Genomic DNA, 19,682 nt, shown 5'->3' with positions numbered 1-19,682 from the left:
GAAATTTAAGCTAAAATTTTCAGAAATGATTTAACTGTACTGCTAAAATACACATGCAAAAATGCTAGATGCTCCCCTAATGAATTTGGATGTAGTCTGAATTGTAGACAGAATGCAATTGTTAATTTTCAGTGCACTAGAGACTGTCAGAGCACAAATTACTTCAGTCTATCTAGATAAAGAATGACAGTTGTAATGGTTACTTCTGTTGCCTCTGTTCAAAGGGAAGACAGGAGGAGTGAGTGATGCATCCTCACTCAGTAAAGGAGGTAACATTATACATTAAGGGGTGAAGAACCTATTCTTGTTGCCCCACTTCTGTTCCCGGCAGAGGTGGGATGAAATCCTCACTGACTTTTTAAAGACTATGCTTAGGTTAGGTCCTACTAGATTGTGAGATGATGACTTCATTTTTAGTACATACCTTCTCAAATAACATTAAAAAGATTTTTATCTGCATATGTCTTTAGGCCCTTCACCTCTCCCCTCTCCCACTGAAGAGGAAGAGACAAAGAATAGCTCTGATGTTATGCCCAGCATTCCTGATGTATTGCTGCGAAAACTACGCGTGCACAAATCTCTTCCAGGAAGGTAAAAGCTCTTTAGAAGTAGCAAGACATGATTTGGGAAAGGCATACTAATGGTTTTCAGTGAACTCCCTTTATTAAGTTCTATTCAGGGGGGGTCCACATATGTAGAGAAAGTGTTGCATCTTAAAATTTGTGACAGATTTGCTAAATAGTTTGGGGAGTGCACCAACTTTGAGTAGCTGACAAACTTAAAAATGAGTTTGTAAGTTCTACTTCAAAAGTCTGAAACTTAACTTGGATACTATAAATAAATTTTTATACAAATTTGTCACTAGTCTGTCCAATCCTGGTTTCCAGGTTTGCTGTTGCAGATATAAAATCATGGTGAAAGGGTTAGTATCTCTTGAGGGCTGATAACGTTTTCATATGGTAAAATTTAGACATGAGAGAATTCAGCAGTTTATCTGCAAGTGATGATTTTTCAGTGAGATTAAGTTTGTCATTTTGCCTGCTTAGTTGAACTTGCCTGCAAGTTCAGATTCTTCCAAATTTCTGCATAAGCCTTTTCTTTGAGAGAAATAGAACTGTAACAAAAAATAAATAAATAAATAAAAGGCATATTAGAGATCAAAACAATACTCCTGAACTTCTAGAAAGAAGGACCATTTCTTCTAGTAGATTTCCTTTTAGAATAACAGTAAGTGATATGAATACCACTGCTTTAGAAACAAAATGGTTTTCCAATACACAGGGCGTATTGACCTCCCATCTTCTAGTCACTACTTTAAGTATCAATATATTTTATCCACCAAGAAAAATTGACTGCTTATGGATGCCATGTGTATTGACTTTTACGTTAGGGTTTAATGTTGCAGCCAATATGACAACTAATATCTGAAACTGTACAGTACATGATAGATATGTCAATCTCAACTTCTGTCACTGGCATCCACTAGGATTTGTGTATACAACTCCTTTCATTCCTTGCAGATGTTTTTTCATCACTTGCATAAAATTGAATAGCTCTCTGCAGTATGGGAAGAACTGCAGGGATTAAGAACCTGTAAATTCAAACACATGGGATGACTGCCTTAAAGTGAGATCTTGCAATATACTGTTCTCTATCTCATTTCTTTTATGGTCTGCTATGAAACCACTTTTTGGTAACTTTCTCTAATTTTTGTACAGTTAGTAATCATACTTTGGGTAGAAAAATGATAAAACTCAAGCACCTGTTTTCTCAATGTCATTCACTGTCAGCTTACAACAATTAGCTAAGTTTGCAAACTTCTAACAAAACAGCTAAAGCAAGTTGGTACTGTACACAGGGAGCTGGGTTTTGAATTCTACCCATCTGTGATTTTGTATGATCATCATCATGAGGTTTCAGCTGTTAAAAGAAGGAAAATAGGTGAAGTTAATAATCCCAAGTCTAGTAGATCACCTGCAACTACAAAAGGGTAATTTCTGTCTTGCTCCTGTGCTTGGAATTTGCCACAACATAGCGCAGATATACATAAATGTTTGCACTTGCCAGAAACTTTGGTATATTTCTATCAATACTTAAGTGATACTGTGTTATTGCTTTAAAAAAAAAAAAATTAAGAAAAAAAAATTTTCTTAGAAGAAAATTTTAATTAATTAAATTGAGATTTGACAAAAAGAAACCATAAAATATTTAAGGCAAGTGCTTCTGTTATTTTCAATTCAATATTTCAATAGATTTGTTTTAAGAGACAAACCTAATAAAATCTTAATTTCTTTGTTCTCATTTCTAGCTCCCCTCCGCTTACTGAAAAAGAAGTTGAGGTAAGTGTGTTCTTAAAATGGTAGGTTTAGGCACCAAATGTACCATTGCTATATGTTCTTGTGTAAGCTTCTGAATAACACAAACTGTAACTCTTGATTATAGATTAATTTAACAGCTTTCAGTGATGCAGAGTGAATTTTATCCCTTAATATGTTTATTCTGTAGTTAAATTAGTTATAATCCTGGTTATGCTCCTGATTTAAATTTGTCTTTAATTTCACGTGCCTCAATTTTAAGTGGCTACTACTCAATTCAAACAACATTTTTATGTGGTATGGGCAATTGCCCCAGACAACATAAACAATTGAAAGACTTAAATTAAGTAAAAAATGTTTGTGCATTCTTTCTAATAGCATATACATTTGTTTTGTAAATTATTGTAATAAATTTATATGTAATAAAGATCTTATAATAATGTTGTTTCTACTTTTTAAAATATTATAGATATGATAAAACCAAGAAAAAATTGAAACAGAGCCCAGAAACCACATTAGTTTATTGCCTTTTTTTTTCCATTGGCCAATAGGAGCTTAGGTATGATTTTCAATTGTATTTTGAAGTTAGTTGATGTATTTTTTACTTTGTCAGTTTAGCCAAGAAATTGTTGCTCATTATCTGGGTGGCTTTGGTTTTTTGTATTTTGCTGCTTTCTTTCTTTTTTGTAATGTACCAGTGAAGAATATTTATTTACATAGGTGCAATCAAATGGAGCTATTGGTGACTCATTCCTCACAAAGTATTAATCCTAAGCAATAAATGCATCTGGTAAAGAAAGAAACGATCTGTAAAAGCGTGGTTTGAGAGAATAGAAATGTTAGCACTTAATCTTTTGCCTTTGGTGGTAGATGTTTATCCCTTAGGTAGAACAATGATAATGGTGAGCTCATCTCTGGATTTCCTCTGCACAGACTATCTGTTTAAAAACCTTGGGGACCCTTGGAGGAAGTCCAGCTAGAAAACAGATTCATAGTGATTCTGATACTTCTGGTAGGCTGCTTCCGTCGTTGTGTTTCTGCTATACTGAACTTCCAGAGAAGCCTTCATGAAAACATTAGTATTTTAGTGGAAGCAAAGAGTGATTTTTTTTTTTTTTAAATCTGCTTTTTAAATATTTTCAGTTTTCTATTTCAATATTTATTTAAGTACTGAAGCTTGTTAAATGTCTTATTTAAAAGTTGTTACTGGAAATTACAGTACAGCAGGACTTATTTAAAAATGCTTTCATTTTTTTTCTTTAAATCCAAATAGAATGTCTTTGTGCAGCTTTCCTTGGCCTTTAGAAATGATAGTTATACCTTGGAATCTAGAATTAATCAAGCAGAGAGAGAGAGAAATCTTACTGAAGAGAATGCTGAGAAGGAACTGGAAAACTTTAAGGCAGCCATTACGGTAAGAAAACAATAAATACTTCTCTGAACTCTAGCACACATTCAAGTGCGCACACATTTGAAATGTGTGACTGTGCTTGCTTATACTCACTGTAAATTCAGCCACAAAACTTCATTCTGTGCTGCTTGAGCTCATTATGTAACCCTCTACAGTTGACAGAGCATTTTCTGCCAGGGTGGGCCACTGTTCCTGAAAGTGCATACAGGATGTTGCCCTGCCCCGCTTCAAATTCTATAAATTTGAGATTCAATTCTTGGAAGAAGCCTGTGACAAAACTACTAACATGCAGAACTGCAATTTGAGCTCAGATTCCTGCTCTCCTGAGCAAGACCATCTTCTTCAGCAGTAACCTTCAGGTGTCTCCCTAGGTGAGATACTGAAATGATCTGAAGCCTGAGTCCAGAGGTTTATGACTTGGAAGATCTTAACTGCAGATAATGGAAGGTGATATAGGAAAGAAAAGAGTGAGAATTGCATAAAGAATACATGCAATCTTAGGAATGGGTTATATTTATTCTTTTTTTCTTTTTTTATTTTTTTTTGTAACTGAAATGACAAATATATCTCTGAGATGTTAACTTATGTGCTGTGCACAGTTCTGTGCAAAAAAGGAGGAGGTGTATAGATAGCATGCTTCTAACTGAAATAGCACCTTACAAGGAAGTATTGCTATAGCTTTGAAAAATAGTTAGGAGAGTATACATGTATATATATTTTTTTCCATTTACTTTATCAAGAACATCAGGTGAGAAAGGATGCAGTTAACCAAAGTTTGTGTCACCTTTGTTTCACCTTGAATTCCAAATCTGCATGCACGGATCAATTGTTACTGGAAGAAAAAAAAAAAAGAAAAAAAAAAGCACTTGGGAATATTTCGTGGATGTTCCTTTTTTTTCCTGTTTAAAGAGCAAACAGAAACAACTTGTAAAATCTTAGGGGTTTATTAATTACAATATTTTGTACACTGACAATTTTTTTCAAGTAATGTAGTGCTCATTCACTGCAAACAACTAGTTATATTTATATAACAACTATTTGTTATATTCAACATGGTAAAGAATCCATAATTAGGCAACAAGGACCATGTTACCAGCACAGGGTAGATGTAATTAGCTTCCACAGAATTACAGAATGGTTGAGGTTGCAAGGGACCTTTGGAGGTCATCTTGTCCAAGACCTGTGCCTGAGCAGGGACACCAACAGCAGGTTGCTCTTGTCCCCTGACCTTGTCCAGGCAACTTTTGAAGATCTCTAAGGACGGAGACTCTACACCCTGTCTGGGCAAACTGTTCCAGTGCTCCATCAACTGCACAGTAAAAGAGTGCTTCCTGATGTTTAGACAGAACCTCCTGTGTTCCAGTTTGTGCCCATTGCCTCTTGTCCAGGCACTGGGCACCATTGAGAACAGCCTGGCTCTGTTGTTTTTGCACCCTCCCTTTAGGTATTTATACACATTGAGAAGGTACCCCTAAGCCGCCTCTTCTTCAGGCTGAGCAGTCCCAACTTGCTGTCTCTCCTCATAGGAGAGGTGCTCCAGTCCCTTGATCATCTTGGTGGCCATCTGAAATGATCAAAGGAATAGAGCACCTCTCCTGTGAGGCTGGTTTCTCTTCTTTATTCAGTTCACAAGCTGCAGTCTGGCTTTTACTAGCTTTTAAAGGTACTTTATAACAAAGTGGCAACTACCATTTTCATATCAAAGCTTTTTTTCTTTACAATGGAATAATCTAACCGACAATTAAATGATGTGGCAGCTCCTGTGTAAGGTGTACCATACTAGATTTGCTTCTATCCAAGTGTGAAGTTAGCTTCATTTCTGTAGGACAGGCACATGTTAAATGTTTTAATGAGCTTGACCAGTATTTAGTGTTTTGTTTTTTGTTTTTTAATCAAACTTGTAATAACTGATGTTTTATTCAAAAACCCAGCTTCAAGAGAAGGTGGATTGATTCGCATGAATTTCAGATTTGCTCAAGGAAATAAGCAATTTACACTTGCCAAGAAACAGTTGAAAATATGAAATCTCTGCATGTTTTCCTCATGCATATATTTTCATATGCCTTCCTGGGTCTTACAGTCAAATTTAGGCTGCAATTTGTTAACACGCTGGCTTCAGTGATAAGGAAATCTAAGAAATTTTTGTCATTGTCCTTGTTGTTGCACCAAATTTATCATTCTCTGAGCTGTGTTCCTACACCAAAGGTTTGCACTACAAATGAGATTTCTTAACTGACTCCGGTTAAAAAAAAAAAGCAAACAAACAAACAAACAAAAAGCACAAAAACAGCACTAAGTCTGTCTGTAAGTCTGAACTGAATTTTATCAGTATTTCTTGTATTAGTCTTTTCTGCAAGTAGAAAATTGATTCAATTCAATTCAAATTCATTCAAGAGATGTTCACTAACGCTTTGGTTAATAAAACATCTAAATTCACTCTTTCTTCACTCATCCCATATGCTTCAGTGCTTTTCAGTATTAAATTTGAGCTATCAGAGTGATAATATTAATCAAGTGCATAAATGTGTGTACTGACAGATGAAAAATTGTTAAGAAATTGCAATTGCCGTTTGAATTACAGGCCATATTGGTTTCTATTACTTTCTTACTTCTTGAATTCTTGACACTCTAATGTCTGATTTATTTTCAATATAGTTAAAGTGTCTTTGATCTGAAAGAATGTAAATTGCCGCCTTAACACCTTGTGCCCAGCAAATAAAATGTTGCAAGTTCAGGAATCACTTTTAAGTAGTACTTAAAATAAGTTTGGTATTTGTAAAGTTCATGAGTAGGTAGTCATGATTCGTAACTGATTTCGAAACAAGAAGTTTTGCAAGTGTGCTTAGCCATTTTTAACCTTGTGCCTGCAATATACAGCAAAGCCCCCTTCTGAGACTGCAGTAGCAGCAGCAGCACTCGCTAGTTTGTCTCTGGTGGCAGAGGTGGTGTTCCTCTTTGTCTAAGAACTCATCCGTGCGTAGTTTTGCCTGGACATGTCTTACTCTGGTTCTGTGACTCAGGCCAGCTCATCTGACCTAAGAGTGGCAAGACATCAGAGCAAGGCTTATGTATTTTCATTTCAGTCTTCAGCTCATTTGTGGCATCACTATGAACACAGAGAAGCTTACCAGAAGCTATTGGAGGATATTGCTGTTCTGCGGCGTTTAGCTGCTAGGCTATCTAGTCGTGCTGAAATGGTTGGAGCTGTTCGCCAGGTAAGAGCATCCTGGCATTTAACAAATGTATCCTCGCTGTATGTGTTTACTCTCTTTTTTCCCCAGACATAGAGAAGGTTTTATGAGCCCTTTGAATTTTATATGTAATTTTGGGAGATTAAAGACATTTATTATAGTGTCAGAAAAGATACCTTTTCAGTCTGGAAATAGAATTCAAACAAAAGATTACCCATGAAGCTATATAATGTGCACAATAGGAGCATATATATTATTTAGAATTATAGCTGCAGTACAAGAAACATTTTACATCAGTGCAGCAAAAAAAGAAAACTTCTGTGGGTCAAAAAGCTCAGCTAGTTCAATAACCTGTCCTCGGCAATAGCTGCGGTCAGACAACTATGAAAAGCTGTGTTAGTTGTATAGCAAGTATAAGTGACAACGCAGCAATACCCTCCTAGGCTCAAAACTGTTACCTCTGCCAAATGAAGTAACGAAGCTGATGCCAGTGAGACCTTCAAAGGTTTGAAAGCAAGAGCATGTATACCACATAACTGATCATATAGGCACACAGGTAATATATAAATATTTGACAAAATAATTGATGATTTTCTGTGGATATATAATGCGTTTGTGTTCTAATAAACTTAGGAATTTGTAGTGTTTGAGATATCGGTATTCTTCTGAACAATTATTCCAGGTCTAGTCTGGACAGCGGTCATGCACATAAAGGCAAATGGTAAGTTTGAGAAGTGTAGAGGTAACTTGTGTAATCCTCTCCTTTATTCCTTAGGAGAAGCGTATGTCAAAGGCAACAGAGGTAATGATGCAGTATGTGGAAAATCTAAAAAGAACATATGAAAAGGATCATGCTGAGCTAATGGAGTTTAAGAAACTTGCCAATCAGAATTCTAGCAGAAGCTATGGTGCATCTGGTAAAAACAACAACAACAAAGTTTGTCTTGCCTGTGTACAGAGATATATAGTGCTATTAATGATAAGAAGTGATGTATCATGAAACCTCTTTACAGAAGTAGACTTAGAAAACTACAGATATATCAGCTAAAATATGTCATATAAGCAATATTTAATGCTACAGTATGGTAATTTAAAAATCACCGTCACTTATCAAATTCTGATGAGATCCAATAACATTTTTATTGGCCTCTAATATATGTGAAAATGTGCAATGTGCAAAACTTACACGGTTTTAATACAGCTACCTCTGAAATGACAGTTAATAGCAAAATTTTATTACTGCAAAATACTTTTTTTTTCTTTTTTCTTTTTTTTTTTTTTGCTACTTTATCTTTCCTAGCTTGCCAGAACATCAAATATTTTCTTTCAGAAAAACTTACATAAGGAGGCAAATAGTAGGCTTTTCTCTAAAAGTAAGGATAGTAATGGTTATTTTATGTGTGTTGTGAAGTTGATTTTGTTTGTTTGTTTCTGTTTATTTTAAGTTATTATATCTTCTACAGGTGAAATTGAGGCCAGAACTGTATGACAGATAAATATGCAGTCACTACAGATATTGAGTAAATATAGTATGTCTGAGTTTGAAATGCAAGCAAGGGCTCTATTAATATTATTACTCATATATTCTAAGACGATTCTTTCCTGTTTTTATGCAGAAGATGGAGTACCTCGTTCATCTAGATCCATGTCTCTTACTGTTGGAAAGGTATTTCTGCAATACAAAGAAAATTAAGTGAACATTTATGTAGTGAAGTTTCTTTGTCTACATACATTCAATCTTATAGTCTGTGTTCAAAATATAGTAATGGTTAGTTCTCAATATTATTCATGTAGTCTAGTGTAAATGCTTTGTAATTTTACATGTCTGATTAAGGATGACTCTATGGAATACCAGTAATGCCTGCTTTGAATCATAAAGGGACATATTTAGTTAGGAAGAGTCATATTCCAGGCCACATACTGGTGCTGCAGAAAGTGGCTTAGGTCCTTTGCATTGCTCTAGTTATTCAGTGAAGAAGCAGTACACTGGATCAAACCTTTCTATTTGAGGGATTCCAGGAACATACCATTTTCATTATCTTAATTATGATATCATAGATGTCAATAATATTTTTTTACGTGTGGCTTGTTTTTCAGTTGCCATCAGAATATCTTGTTTGTCTTGGCAAAGCATTGAGAGAGGGGAGATTATTTCAGATTGTTTTAATTTGACCGATTAATAACATTAACAAGACCACCATTTTATTTCTCTGAAACTTCCTGTTGCTGGAGTCCAAGTTTATTTAAAAGCTTCTAAAATAACCAGTTGAGAGACCTAAGTCCTGTTTTGACCATCATGAAACTTAGTCAGAGGCATTACTGAGTCTAGTATTTCTTTTCATATTTTTCTTTTGGTTGCACTTCTTTATATTTAATTTATTCCTAGCACTTCTGAGTGCTGAGCAGGAAGAATTTTCCCTTTTGTTAGGAGTACATTAGGTGTACCTCTGTCATTAATGAATAGGTAAAATTGGTCCTGTCTAGATCCAGGATCGTAGAGTAGGCAATCCCACGTATGTATTTGGTAAACCTGTTGAACTTATTTTTTGTCAAGTTATCTAGAGCAGAATCTTAGAAATGTTTAGAAATATGCAGTAAGATGATGCTGTTAGATGTCATATGTGCTCGTGGTTTTTTTTTGGTTGATTGTTTTTTTACTCAGTGGGATGCATAGATTTCATTACTAGTATAACATAGATAAATTTTTTGGCTTCTTACCGAATGACAGACTTACATGATCTACACTTGAGCTGTACTATATTGTGTAAAGCTAGCATATGTTTATCATATGAAGGATTTCCATGGTCTTTGGGAAATGTAAGCAATGTCATATGATGCTAGATAAATATCTAACAACTCAAGATGAGCGGGGGAAAGCTTTCTTCTTTTGTGGAGGGAATGGATGTTATTGTTTCTGTAATAATGTGTAGTTTTATTAAAAATAAAAACTAAAAAAAAAGAATTATATCCCAGTGAGGACAGCATATCATAACAGGTACATAGCAAGAGAAGAGTATCATATGTAACTACATTATTTTCCGGTCTTATGGTATTTTTCCCAGTATCAGTATGTGTCTGGCTTAACCAAAGATAATAGCCTTTCATGAGAACTGACAGTTTAGAATATGCCTCCTGTGTCACTTATGTTATTGGGCTTTCAGAGTGGAGTAAAAAAATGTGAAGCTTCCCTGTACAGAAGTTTGATTCTCACTAAGCACTTGCCGTGCCAGATAGTACTAGGAAGATAGAAGCACTCATAGATAGGAAGTCTGGGGGATGTTCACAGACCTAACAGCAGTTTACCATAATTTTGCTGTTAACTCTCTTAAATGTCTTCTTGCTGACTTTAACATATTTGACATACCTCTTAACTTTCAAAATCTTTCTTTGGCCTATTTTGTTTCATAATAGAAAAAAAAAAAAAATGTTCTTTGTCCTAGAATATGCCTCGGAGGCGAGTCAGTGTTGCAGTTGTTCCTAAATTTAACTCCTTGAACATTCCTGGTCAGTCACCAACAGCTTCACCTATACCTTCAACACCATCCCTCGTAAGTAAAACCCACAGTTGAAAGGTACAAGGCTTTGTTTAAAATTCCTTTGCACAGGGCCAAGCCATAGTTACTAAAAAATGTAAACCCTTTAATTGGTTAAATTTGACTACGTCCTAACAAATGGGATGGACAAAGATAATTTCTGTTGTGTAAGGGACTATTTTACTGTTTAGTGTTTAGTGATCAAAATATAAGGAAGAAAGAGACTGGATACTTTCTTGGAGGGTAAAAAAAACAACACTGTAGAAGGGAACGCCAGAGAAAAATTGTTATAGTGCTCAAGTCCTGTGTTTATTGTGGGTAGAGGGAGTAATGTGAGATTCTAATTTTGTGATTTCTGTTTAAAGATACCTTGCTGGTAGGTATGGGAGGAAAACCTAAGTAGCACGTTGACTTTGTCATTTTACTGAAGACTCATTTGAAATTGATTCATGGATGTAGCATTTATTGCTCATTTTCAACTTTCAGTCTGAATCACCAAGCAATGGAAGGAGCAATCTAGCATCTACTCCTGTTCTGCCAGCACTTCTAGAGAAGTGAGTTTTCTCTAGGTCGTTTCATTACCTATTGGATCTTAGTATGAAATTAAACTGTTACTGGTATAATTTCAATCTTTCCTGACAGAAATTATACAAAGGCATAAGGTATGGAAATCAGTGGCACACTATTTACTCAAGTAGATTCCAAGGTGTGGTAACCATTTTATCATCGTATGTTTTTTTGTTTGTTTGTTTGTTTTTTTAATGTACAAAGAATTTAGAAGCAGTGTCTCAGAACTAAATCTAGTCTGCTATGATCCAACAGTCATTGCAACTCATCAAGTAAAAGGTGCAGCAGGAAATTATACATTTGAATAGGGCCTACCTTTAGAACTTGGCAAAACTAAGAGTATAACATATAATAAAAAAAAATCCACTTGTGTATATGTATTTCCTGGAATTAATTAATGCTGTACCTAAAGTTGGCCACGAACAACCCTGGGTATGCATGTTCTTAAATTTTACTGTCAGCGTAATTTAAGTTCTTCTGCTCTTGCCTTCTCAACATGTGGCCAGCTGGTAAGAATTTTATTTTGAAATACTATGATATCCAGTGTCATACAGGTTTTGAAATTTACATGAATAAAAAAAAATATAATTAAATTAAGAAGTATAACATCATAATGCTAGATCATCAAAATTTTATAGAAGTTAAAACAATGACTAAATTGAGGAGTAATTATTTTTAGTATACATGTAAATGCAAACATTCAGCTAAATTAAAGAACTAGGATTGAAATTTTAGTACAGCATAGAGATACAAAACATTTCTTTTTTTCCAGGCTGTTAGACAAGCCAGTACCTCAATGTCTATATTTTTCTAGGACCTATAAATTGCAACAAGATCCACAAAGGTGGATGATATGAAAACATGATACTGAGATGAGAACAGAAAGCATATCCAATCTGTTGTAAAAGATCTTTGAAAACTATTACCATTATGGATACAAGTCTTTTTGCATTTGCACACCCTTGTGTGTGTACACTTCATTCTTATCTCTAATCTGTGCAGAAAGCATAAATAAAATTGTCAGGCACCTTTCCAAATACTTAGCTCTTTCAAGAAATGTTGCACATTCTAAGGAAGCTGTTTGCTGATGTTTCAGAAGTAAAACTTAGTAATAAATCAGTGATGTTTTTAAATTATTAATACTATTACTTTGGTGGTTTAGTCTGTTCACAGTGTCACAATACAATATCTGAAATGCTAATTTGAATTAAAGTTTGATAGGATGCTTTAAATATTGTGCAAATTAAAAGTTAAAAGAATTCAGATCACAAGTCAGTATCAGTGCAGGATATTGACTTTCACATACTTTAGATTAGTGCTGACAAAGTAAAAAAAAAAAAAAAAATCTTATGTCTTTGTTTTATCTCTGTACTTTACAAAAGACGAAAATATGCAACAAGTAGGTAAACAAAAGTTATGAACTATGGCAAAATCATTGCCAGTGGTTGTTACAGTTCAACAGAACTCTGCCAGATTTGGATCATCTTTTGAAGCTGTACAGAAATTCTGAAGGAAAAGAAAAAGTATTAATATTTCTTACTGGTTGAATTAAAAAAAAAAAAAAAAGTTATAAAACGTCAGATTTTCCTTCATTTTTTCTTCAGAGATCCTTATGGATTGATCGTTACAGAATCAGAAATCACATGAACTGAATTGTTTCTATTCAGTAGTATACGCCAAATACAATACATTTCATCAGTGGTGTTTTTGCTTTTTCTGTTTCTTTTGTCTTGGCAGTGGAAAGACTAATGGAGAGCCTGATTGTGAAACCTCAACTGCTACACTAACTCAGAGTGGGTTGGATGAGATCAATCCTGAAACTAAAGCCAAGATAGAAGAGGAAGCATATAACAAAGGGTAGGAATATTTTATGTGAACTAAATCTTAAATATGTGTTACCAGATGTATTTTTTTATAGTGTGATTCTAAATGCTAAATAAGCAACATAATTGATATAAGCTCCAAGAAGATGGTCACAACTAAAGCAGTTTGGGAAGCAACATGAGTGAGCATCACTTGTATCTGCATTGTGGCTGTTCACTTTCATCCATTATTTATGTTAGCCAGTCTGGGGGAGAGCAGTTAGAGATTCTGAGTTAAATGGGTGTTCATATGTTGGTAGTACTCAGATTCATAATAGGACAATCCAAAACAACTTTCTAAAATGCTTATTCTGAAAGGTGTACATGGAAATGAACAAAGAGTAGACATCAACTTTTGCAGTAAAGTCATATTGTTTGTGTGGCAAATTGCTTTTCATGGCATGTTTTGGGGCAGTTAACAACTTTGGCATCTATCGTTTCCAAATGTCAAGCAAAGAACTTAGTACTATGTGTAGGGAGACAGAAGTTTGGATCCCAGTCTGCAGATCCAAAGTCATCTATCTTTTGCATTGATTTCTATCTATTCTCAAAAAAACAAACAAACAAACAAACAAACAAACAAAAAACCACGAGTAGGTGGTCAGAACGATTAAAATAACGATAAGCAGAAATGTTTAACTTACAGCTTTCCTATTGACTGTACCATAGTGCTCTGCTAAGGACTATAACATTTTTTCTTTTGCAAAATAAGGTTTGCTAATAGAACTAAGATAATCCTCTATTAAGGAAGTGTGGCTCTGTGGCATATTCATAGTCTTTAGCTCATCTTTTCTCTTGTTTGAGTGCTGTAGCAACACCGTTCTATTGTACATGACAAAATGTAAAGCTAATTTTTCTTTACATAGGAACATGTTTATATTGCAGGCTAGACTAAGAAAAATTGTTTTTGTATTAAAGCTATCAGGAAGGCTTGAAGAAAACCAAAGAACTTCAGGAATTGAAGGAAGAAGATGAAGAGACACCAAAAGAAAGTCATGATGACCATGAAGAAAGTGAAAATGATGATGAGATAAAAAAACTGAAAAGCAGGTGAGACACTGGTGTGATGTGTCCATACAGTAAGAGCCACTTCGTGGTACCCAACCATGTATGTTTTATGCTATTATTTTAGCATGTTTTCTTCCAGTCTAGGGAAGGATTTTGCAAATAACTAATTTCACAGAATGGCTTATTCCATGTTAGTGAAGTTGGGGAAAAAAAAAATCCACAAGTTTTTTAGATGCTAAAATGCATCTCTCAGTAGATATTCGTTGTCTTATGAAAGTTGTAATTCAGGAATGTGATGCGCCTGTTTGTGTCATATGTCATTCCCAAAAGGTCCTAGCCAGTCTGTTCACCTAAGAATCTTTCAGTACATCTACAAACTGAATGCAGATTAACATGAACTTCTCAGCTATGCTGGACTCAAGGCAGATGCTTGCTCCCTCTAGAATCTCTATAAATGCTGCAGAACATTATGCTGGAGTTAGAATAGCCTGTCTTTCAGCAGAGGGACACATTTATTATATTCATCTGTACACTGCAATTTCCTGCATTTTTAAAAGCAAAGAGACTTCTGCATTACAGAGGAATTGACTACTGGCCAAAGCAAGTAATATGACTAAATCCAAGATACGGTAGGGATCTCTACCTGATCCCAAGGGACTCAGGCCCAGATTATTGTGATTATAAACATCTGTTAATTTGAAATTTCAGCCATGTTCAGAAGGGCAGCCATCTCACTAGTCATGAAACTCTTAGGAGGAGATGTTTAGAATATGTTATAATGTTTAGCTTAATTGAGCAAGCTATGAGCAAGGCAGAATTTAAAATTGTATCAAGCTCTGAGATTTGCCAGTTGACAGGTGGGAGAAATAGAAGCCAAGGTTATGGCTTGATAGCTGTCTACAGTCATCTTGCAAATATCACCCATATTTGAGTATACAGTTACTCTTGAAAGAACTTAAGTTCTTTCTCTTTTCTGGCAAGATACTTGTCTTTGGAAGAGAAGCAATGCACAGTACATCTATGAAACATCTCAAATTTAAAAGCTTAAGGTAATTGATTTGCCTAATATTACTATATAACTGTTTCCTTTTTGTTTTACAGCAGACTTGAAGTCGTCATTAATTATTTATATATTCTGTACCCCAAACTGTGTAAACACTGGAATGTGGTATGGCTGGTAGTGGCTGCGATAATCATTTTTGCTGTGGTGTTGGGAATCTACTATTCATACAACTCTTGTGAGGAAATATCAGAGAGACCTGAAGGCAAAGCCAGCTGTTCTGCTGTTCATCAATATTCATGGTGGAACTCAGGATTCCGACATGAGCAACGCACTGAATAATAAATGAACAACATATATTTATGATACCGGAGAAAGCACTGTATTAGAACACAGTTGTTAAAGGTAGTGCTTAGTCATCTTTATGGTTGGTATATGTCATCTGTTGCACAAGCGAGTTATTCCACCCCAAAGTTTGGGGATACGTTATGAACGTAGCTTGCCAAAATGATAATTTGGTAAAGAATTATGTTTGTTGTCTCAATGTAAATGACTGATGTGATTAAAGTAATATTGAATCATGATAAGGTTGTGGCAGTAATCAGCAACCAGCAAGAAAAACTTGCACAAGATGTTGACATCTCTCCTATGGTTTTGAAGAAAAATCATTAAAACTATATTTGCAGTCAGTGCTTTACTTTGCAATTCCTGAATTTGTGTTTTGGTCAGGTTTTGTTGTCATTGTTGTTCAAGTATTAATGGCATTTAATTCCTTTGGGTTTTAAAAGTCTAATGTTTTTATTCATTATAATTGGGTAGAAATCGAAGGTCTTCTATGTCATGTTAAAATTATCAGACCACATGCCTTGCTGACACAGTAATTTCATAAGAGGAATTATCTGTATGGCTATTTAAATGGAATACTAAGTACCTCTTATGACATACTTTAAGAATGGGACCACCTCTTTTTTTTGAGTAGGATATACAACAAAGCTTAAAATGAGGTCTAGGTAGTACAGTTGATATTGTCCAATGAATCTTGGAACTTCTGAGGTATCACTGACATGCTTTGTAACAAATTTTGCTACTTATTTGAATAACTGTGTGGTTTATGCCACTCAGTCACTAAACATTACAGCAAAAAAGTAATTATTCAGACAATTAGATGTGTTGCTGAAGTCCAATATACATCAGTCTTGGATATGGAAAATATGTGCAATCCCTCAAAAAAGAAAAAAAAATCTTCAAATCTGTCTGTTATCACAGATTAGGATAATCACAGTAAATGGACCTATTGCTAATATTAAAAATGGATGTCATTTGAGATCTGCGGTAGGAACATAGTTCTGTACACTGCCAAACCATACAGGTGCCTATACGAGTGAGGACATGAAAGTAGTGATGACCATAGAGGTCACTGCATGTTTTAGTTGTAGTAGTTACTTTTCAGATTCTTATGCCAAGTATATAACAGTTTTGATAAACTTTCAAAGCTAAACTACCAAGTCATGACAGATTAATTTTTGCCCCGATATTTCAACAGATTTTTCAACAGTTTTGCCTGTTTGGGAATTGTGAGTTGCTACTGAGGAATATGAAAACCTGCCATTTTTAGACATAAGCAATTTCAAAAGAGTGAAGCCATTATCCTAAAAAAGAAATTCATGCCTAGGACTGAGACCAAAATGTATGTCACTCAAGGTATACCATATGTACCTGCCAAACACCACTTCTGATTGAAGATGAACTATGTTTGTCTTCCAGAGCTGTATGCTTGAATCTAACCACAATATCAAAATCAGTGTGGCACTTAATTGCACTCTTGTGTCTTGAATTCTTTTGGCACGTTCTGACTAACAGGTCTGTTTTATGGACAAATAAGAACTTTATGAAGTACTGTAATTTCAGCTCAGATGCAGATAATGTAGGCTTATTTTCTTTTGGTGTAAACACTGAAACTCAAGCTAACCGTCACAGAAAACAGGTTTCTAACACAATCAGAATTTTAATTCATGTGTCTGGCACTAGTAACAAATGTCCTGCTGGTGAATTTTGTTTTTTGCATCTCTAGCTACATTTTGTTAAAATAAAAATACATGGAGAAAGGGGGGAGGGGAAAGGTAGACCATTACCAACTGTGGGGGGAAAAGGAAGTAAATCCATAAGCAGTTGGTAGGTTTTCTTTTTTATTTTATTTTATTTTGTGTGTCTGTGTATATTAGATATACACACACACACACACATTTTTGTTTTGTTTTGAGGAGTAAAGTAGAGTGTTTAAGAAAGTTCAAAATGGATAATGGGAAAGTGTCATTTGGTCTGATATTGTAATTGCTAAAGAATAAGACCAAAGAGAGTTTCGTGCAAATTACTTGGTATATGTTTAGAGTATCTAACTATTAAGAACTACTGTGACATTTCATGTACTTCTATTATTTAAAGAAACTTGTCAGTGGCTCTTTCAATACTTGTTTATTAGAACCAGCTTTCTTAACTTAAAAATCTTTAGAAATTGTGTTGGTAACATAATAAAGCAATAAAAATTCTGGGTAAATAGTCTTGAAGATTCAGAATCTACTATGCCAAAAATTATGGCACATATTTGATTGTGACAGTGGATATGTTAGTGTACTGAGGAAAAATTGTTAACAATGCCTCTAATTTTATTAACTTGCTCTTATTCACTTCTGCACTGATACTGATCCAAAACCCTATTTTAAGTACATGTAGATAGTTATTGATATCAATAAGACTCTACAACTGCTTAATGTTAGGCATGTGCAAAGTTTCTGTTGGTCAGTGTGTGAACAGAGTCTTCATCCTCTTTTTGGCATTCTGCACATGGGCTTTCATGGACTTGATGCACAAGGGCAAATTTCCGTAAGTAGTTGTACTGATTAGAACTGAATTACTTGCATGTCTAAAGTAAGTGTAACTTAGCCACAAAGTTATTAATTGTTATGGGGAGTGGACAGAAAGAGGCAAGGGATTTCAATGGCGATTAAAAGATGACGATTAAGTTGATGAAAAAAAAATTATATATATATATATATATATTATTTTTTTATACCTACTTGGAGAAAACTGTCCACTAAAAATAACAGACCACAGTGACTAACACCACATTAAATATTTTTGCTTACATTTCTCAGTTAATTAATGAAGACACCTTTTTTGATAGAAAACTAGGTTCTCTCAACCTTTCTCAATCAAAACCTATTCTAGATGTAGTTTTATCTGTTGAATATTAATTTTATTTATCTGTTTAAAAAAAACAGCAACACGTTTAAAAAAAAACAACAAAACTTCTGTGTTCAAAGATCACATCAAGATAACAAGAAATAGATTTATTATTTATGCTATTAATATTGAAATAGTTTTCTTGAGGTGCAATATTTATTTTTTTGTTTTAATAAGACACATTGTATTGTTTCTCCTGCACAGCACAGATGTTTCTAGTAAGCAGAATTTTAAAAGAACACTATTTTTGTGTATCATATTTATATTTGTAGCATTGTAAGATTTTGCACCAGTGTGCTGGTATTGTACTGTATAGTATCACATACTTGAGGTTTTTAAATAAAAGTATGGTTTCAAAGTCCTCAGTGTTGCTACCTTAAAGATTTATTTTTCGTATGTGCTCTGTCTGCATATTAATGGCTATCTTTTTCTGAAATGCCAACTGCATAATTCACTGTCATGTTACACATACCAAAGTTCTTGTTCTTAGTCTTTCAGTTCTTCAGAAAAATGATGTAGAAGAATCAAGCAAACTCCATTTTGAGTGTTTGTAAGCAGGGTCATCCTTGTCATATCCTAAAAATAAATGAGAGGAAACTGAAATATCCTGGAGAGAGTTTAACTCCTGCTTCAGAGAGAGGCTGCAGGTTGCTGAGAAGATGGAAGACTGAAAGGTAAAGGAGACTGGGAGGTTAGGATTCTCTGAGTGGTGTTCTTCTTGGCTTGGGAGGTCTGGGAACCCTGGGATTTGTGGAGAGCTGAACTGCCAGATCAGCAGGAAAGAGTCTGCTCTATTTCTGTGAAGAACATACTTGTGACAGCTGAATCTCTGATGGTCTTTTTCAGGGAGACAAACTTTGGGACAATGACAATCTGGAAAGGAATGTCTGTTACCAGGAAAAAAGACCCTCTTATTTGTATTTTTCACATAAACATATTTTTCTTCTTAACTTCTTTCTATTTCAATTGTTGATGCTTCAGGGTTCCTTTAGAAAGGATTATAGAGAACAGTCTGTTCTCCTCAGCATAAAAGTCTTCTGTTTAGCAATCCTCATCAACTTTTTGAAGCACATAGGTATGAGATGATGGGATTTTCTTTATAGCTTACCATAAATATTTTGGCCAAATGCTTATTAAACACATTGAACAGAAAGCTGTTGTTGTTTTTTACCACAGAAGTTAAGATGAAGACCCATAAACAATTTAGAAACCTTTTGTTAGCTATGCAGTCCAGATGAGTGATCTTCCTCATAGTTTTGCAACAGCTGACAAGTAAAAAGGAAGAAACTGACCAAAAAAAAAAAAAAGTTATTAAGGCTCATTTCATCATTCTAATTTTTTTCTCTCCTAATCTGTATTTTGCTCCATGTAGAAGGAGCTTGTATTTTTGTTAAGTGTTACCAAGGTGTTCATCTCTTATTTTTCAGCTAAAAATTGCATTAAACATCAAGAATGTTGACAGAGTTTGACTAAAGGAGCTTTGCTGCAATGAGAACAATTGGCATAAAGTGGTAAATCATGACAGGACAATTAGTATGCAACTTTAAAATGTCTT

General features: G+C 34.6%; 1 protein-coding gene across 9 annotated transcripts in view; it reads left to right on the top strand.

Annotated features, from left to right (window-relative positions):
• The window catches only part of IRAG1 (inositol 1,4,5-triphosphate receptor associated 1), a 66,955-nt gene extending 48,361 nt beyond the window's left edge, over positions 1-18,594 (top strand). For 5 of the 9 annotated variants that reach the window (XM_082761489.1, XM_082761488.1, XM_082761486.1 and 2 more), the window contains 11 exons: positions 471-591; positions 2,309-2,339; positions 3,589-3,729; positions 6,810-6,941; positions 7,693-7,834; positions 8,534-8,583; positions 10,358-10,465; positions 10,937-11,004; positions 12,755-12,874; positions 13,798-13,929; positions 14,989-18,594. In XM_082761489.1, the coding sequence (XP_082617615.1) occupies positions 471-591; positions 2,309-2,339; positions 3,589-3,729; positions 6,810-6,941; positions 7,693-7,834; positions 8,534-8,583; positions 10,358-10,465; positions 10,937-11,004; positions 12,755-12,874; positions 13,798-13,929; positions 14,989-15,229 (1,286 nt within the window). In that variant the 3' untranslated portion in view covers positions 15,230-18,594. The remainder of the gene's footprint in view (positions 1-470; positions 592-2,308; positions 2,340-3,588; positions 3,730-6,809; positions 6,942-7,692; positions 7,835-8,533; positions 8,584-10,357; positions 10,466-10,936; positions 11,005-12,754; positions 12,875-13,797; positions 13,930-14,988) is intronic. The other 4 variants (XM_082761485.1, XM_082761482.1, XM_082761483.1 and 1 more) reach the window with 2 other exon arrangements.
• Positions 18,595-19,682: the final 1,088 nt, after the last annotated feature.

This window comes from Aythya marila (assembly GCF_965140915.1).
Source record: "Aythya marila genome assembly, chromosome: 5".
Classification (NCBI taxonomy): domain Eukaryota; kingdom Metazoa; phylum Chordata; class Aves; order Anseriformes; family Anatidae; genus Aythya; species Aythya marila.
Note: the sequence above shows the minus strand (reverse complement) of the source record. Positions and strands in the feature narration are given on the sequence as shown.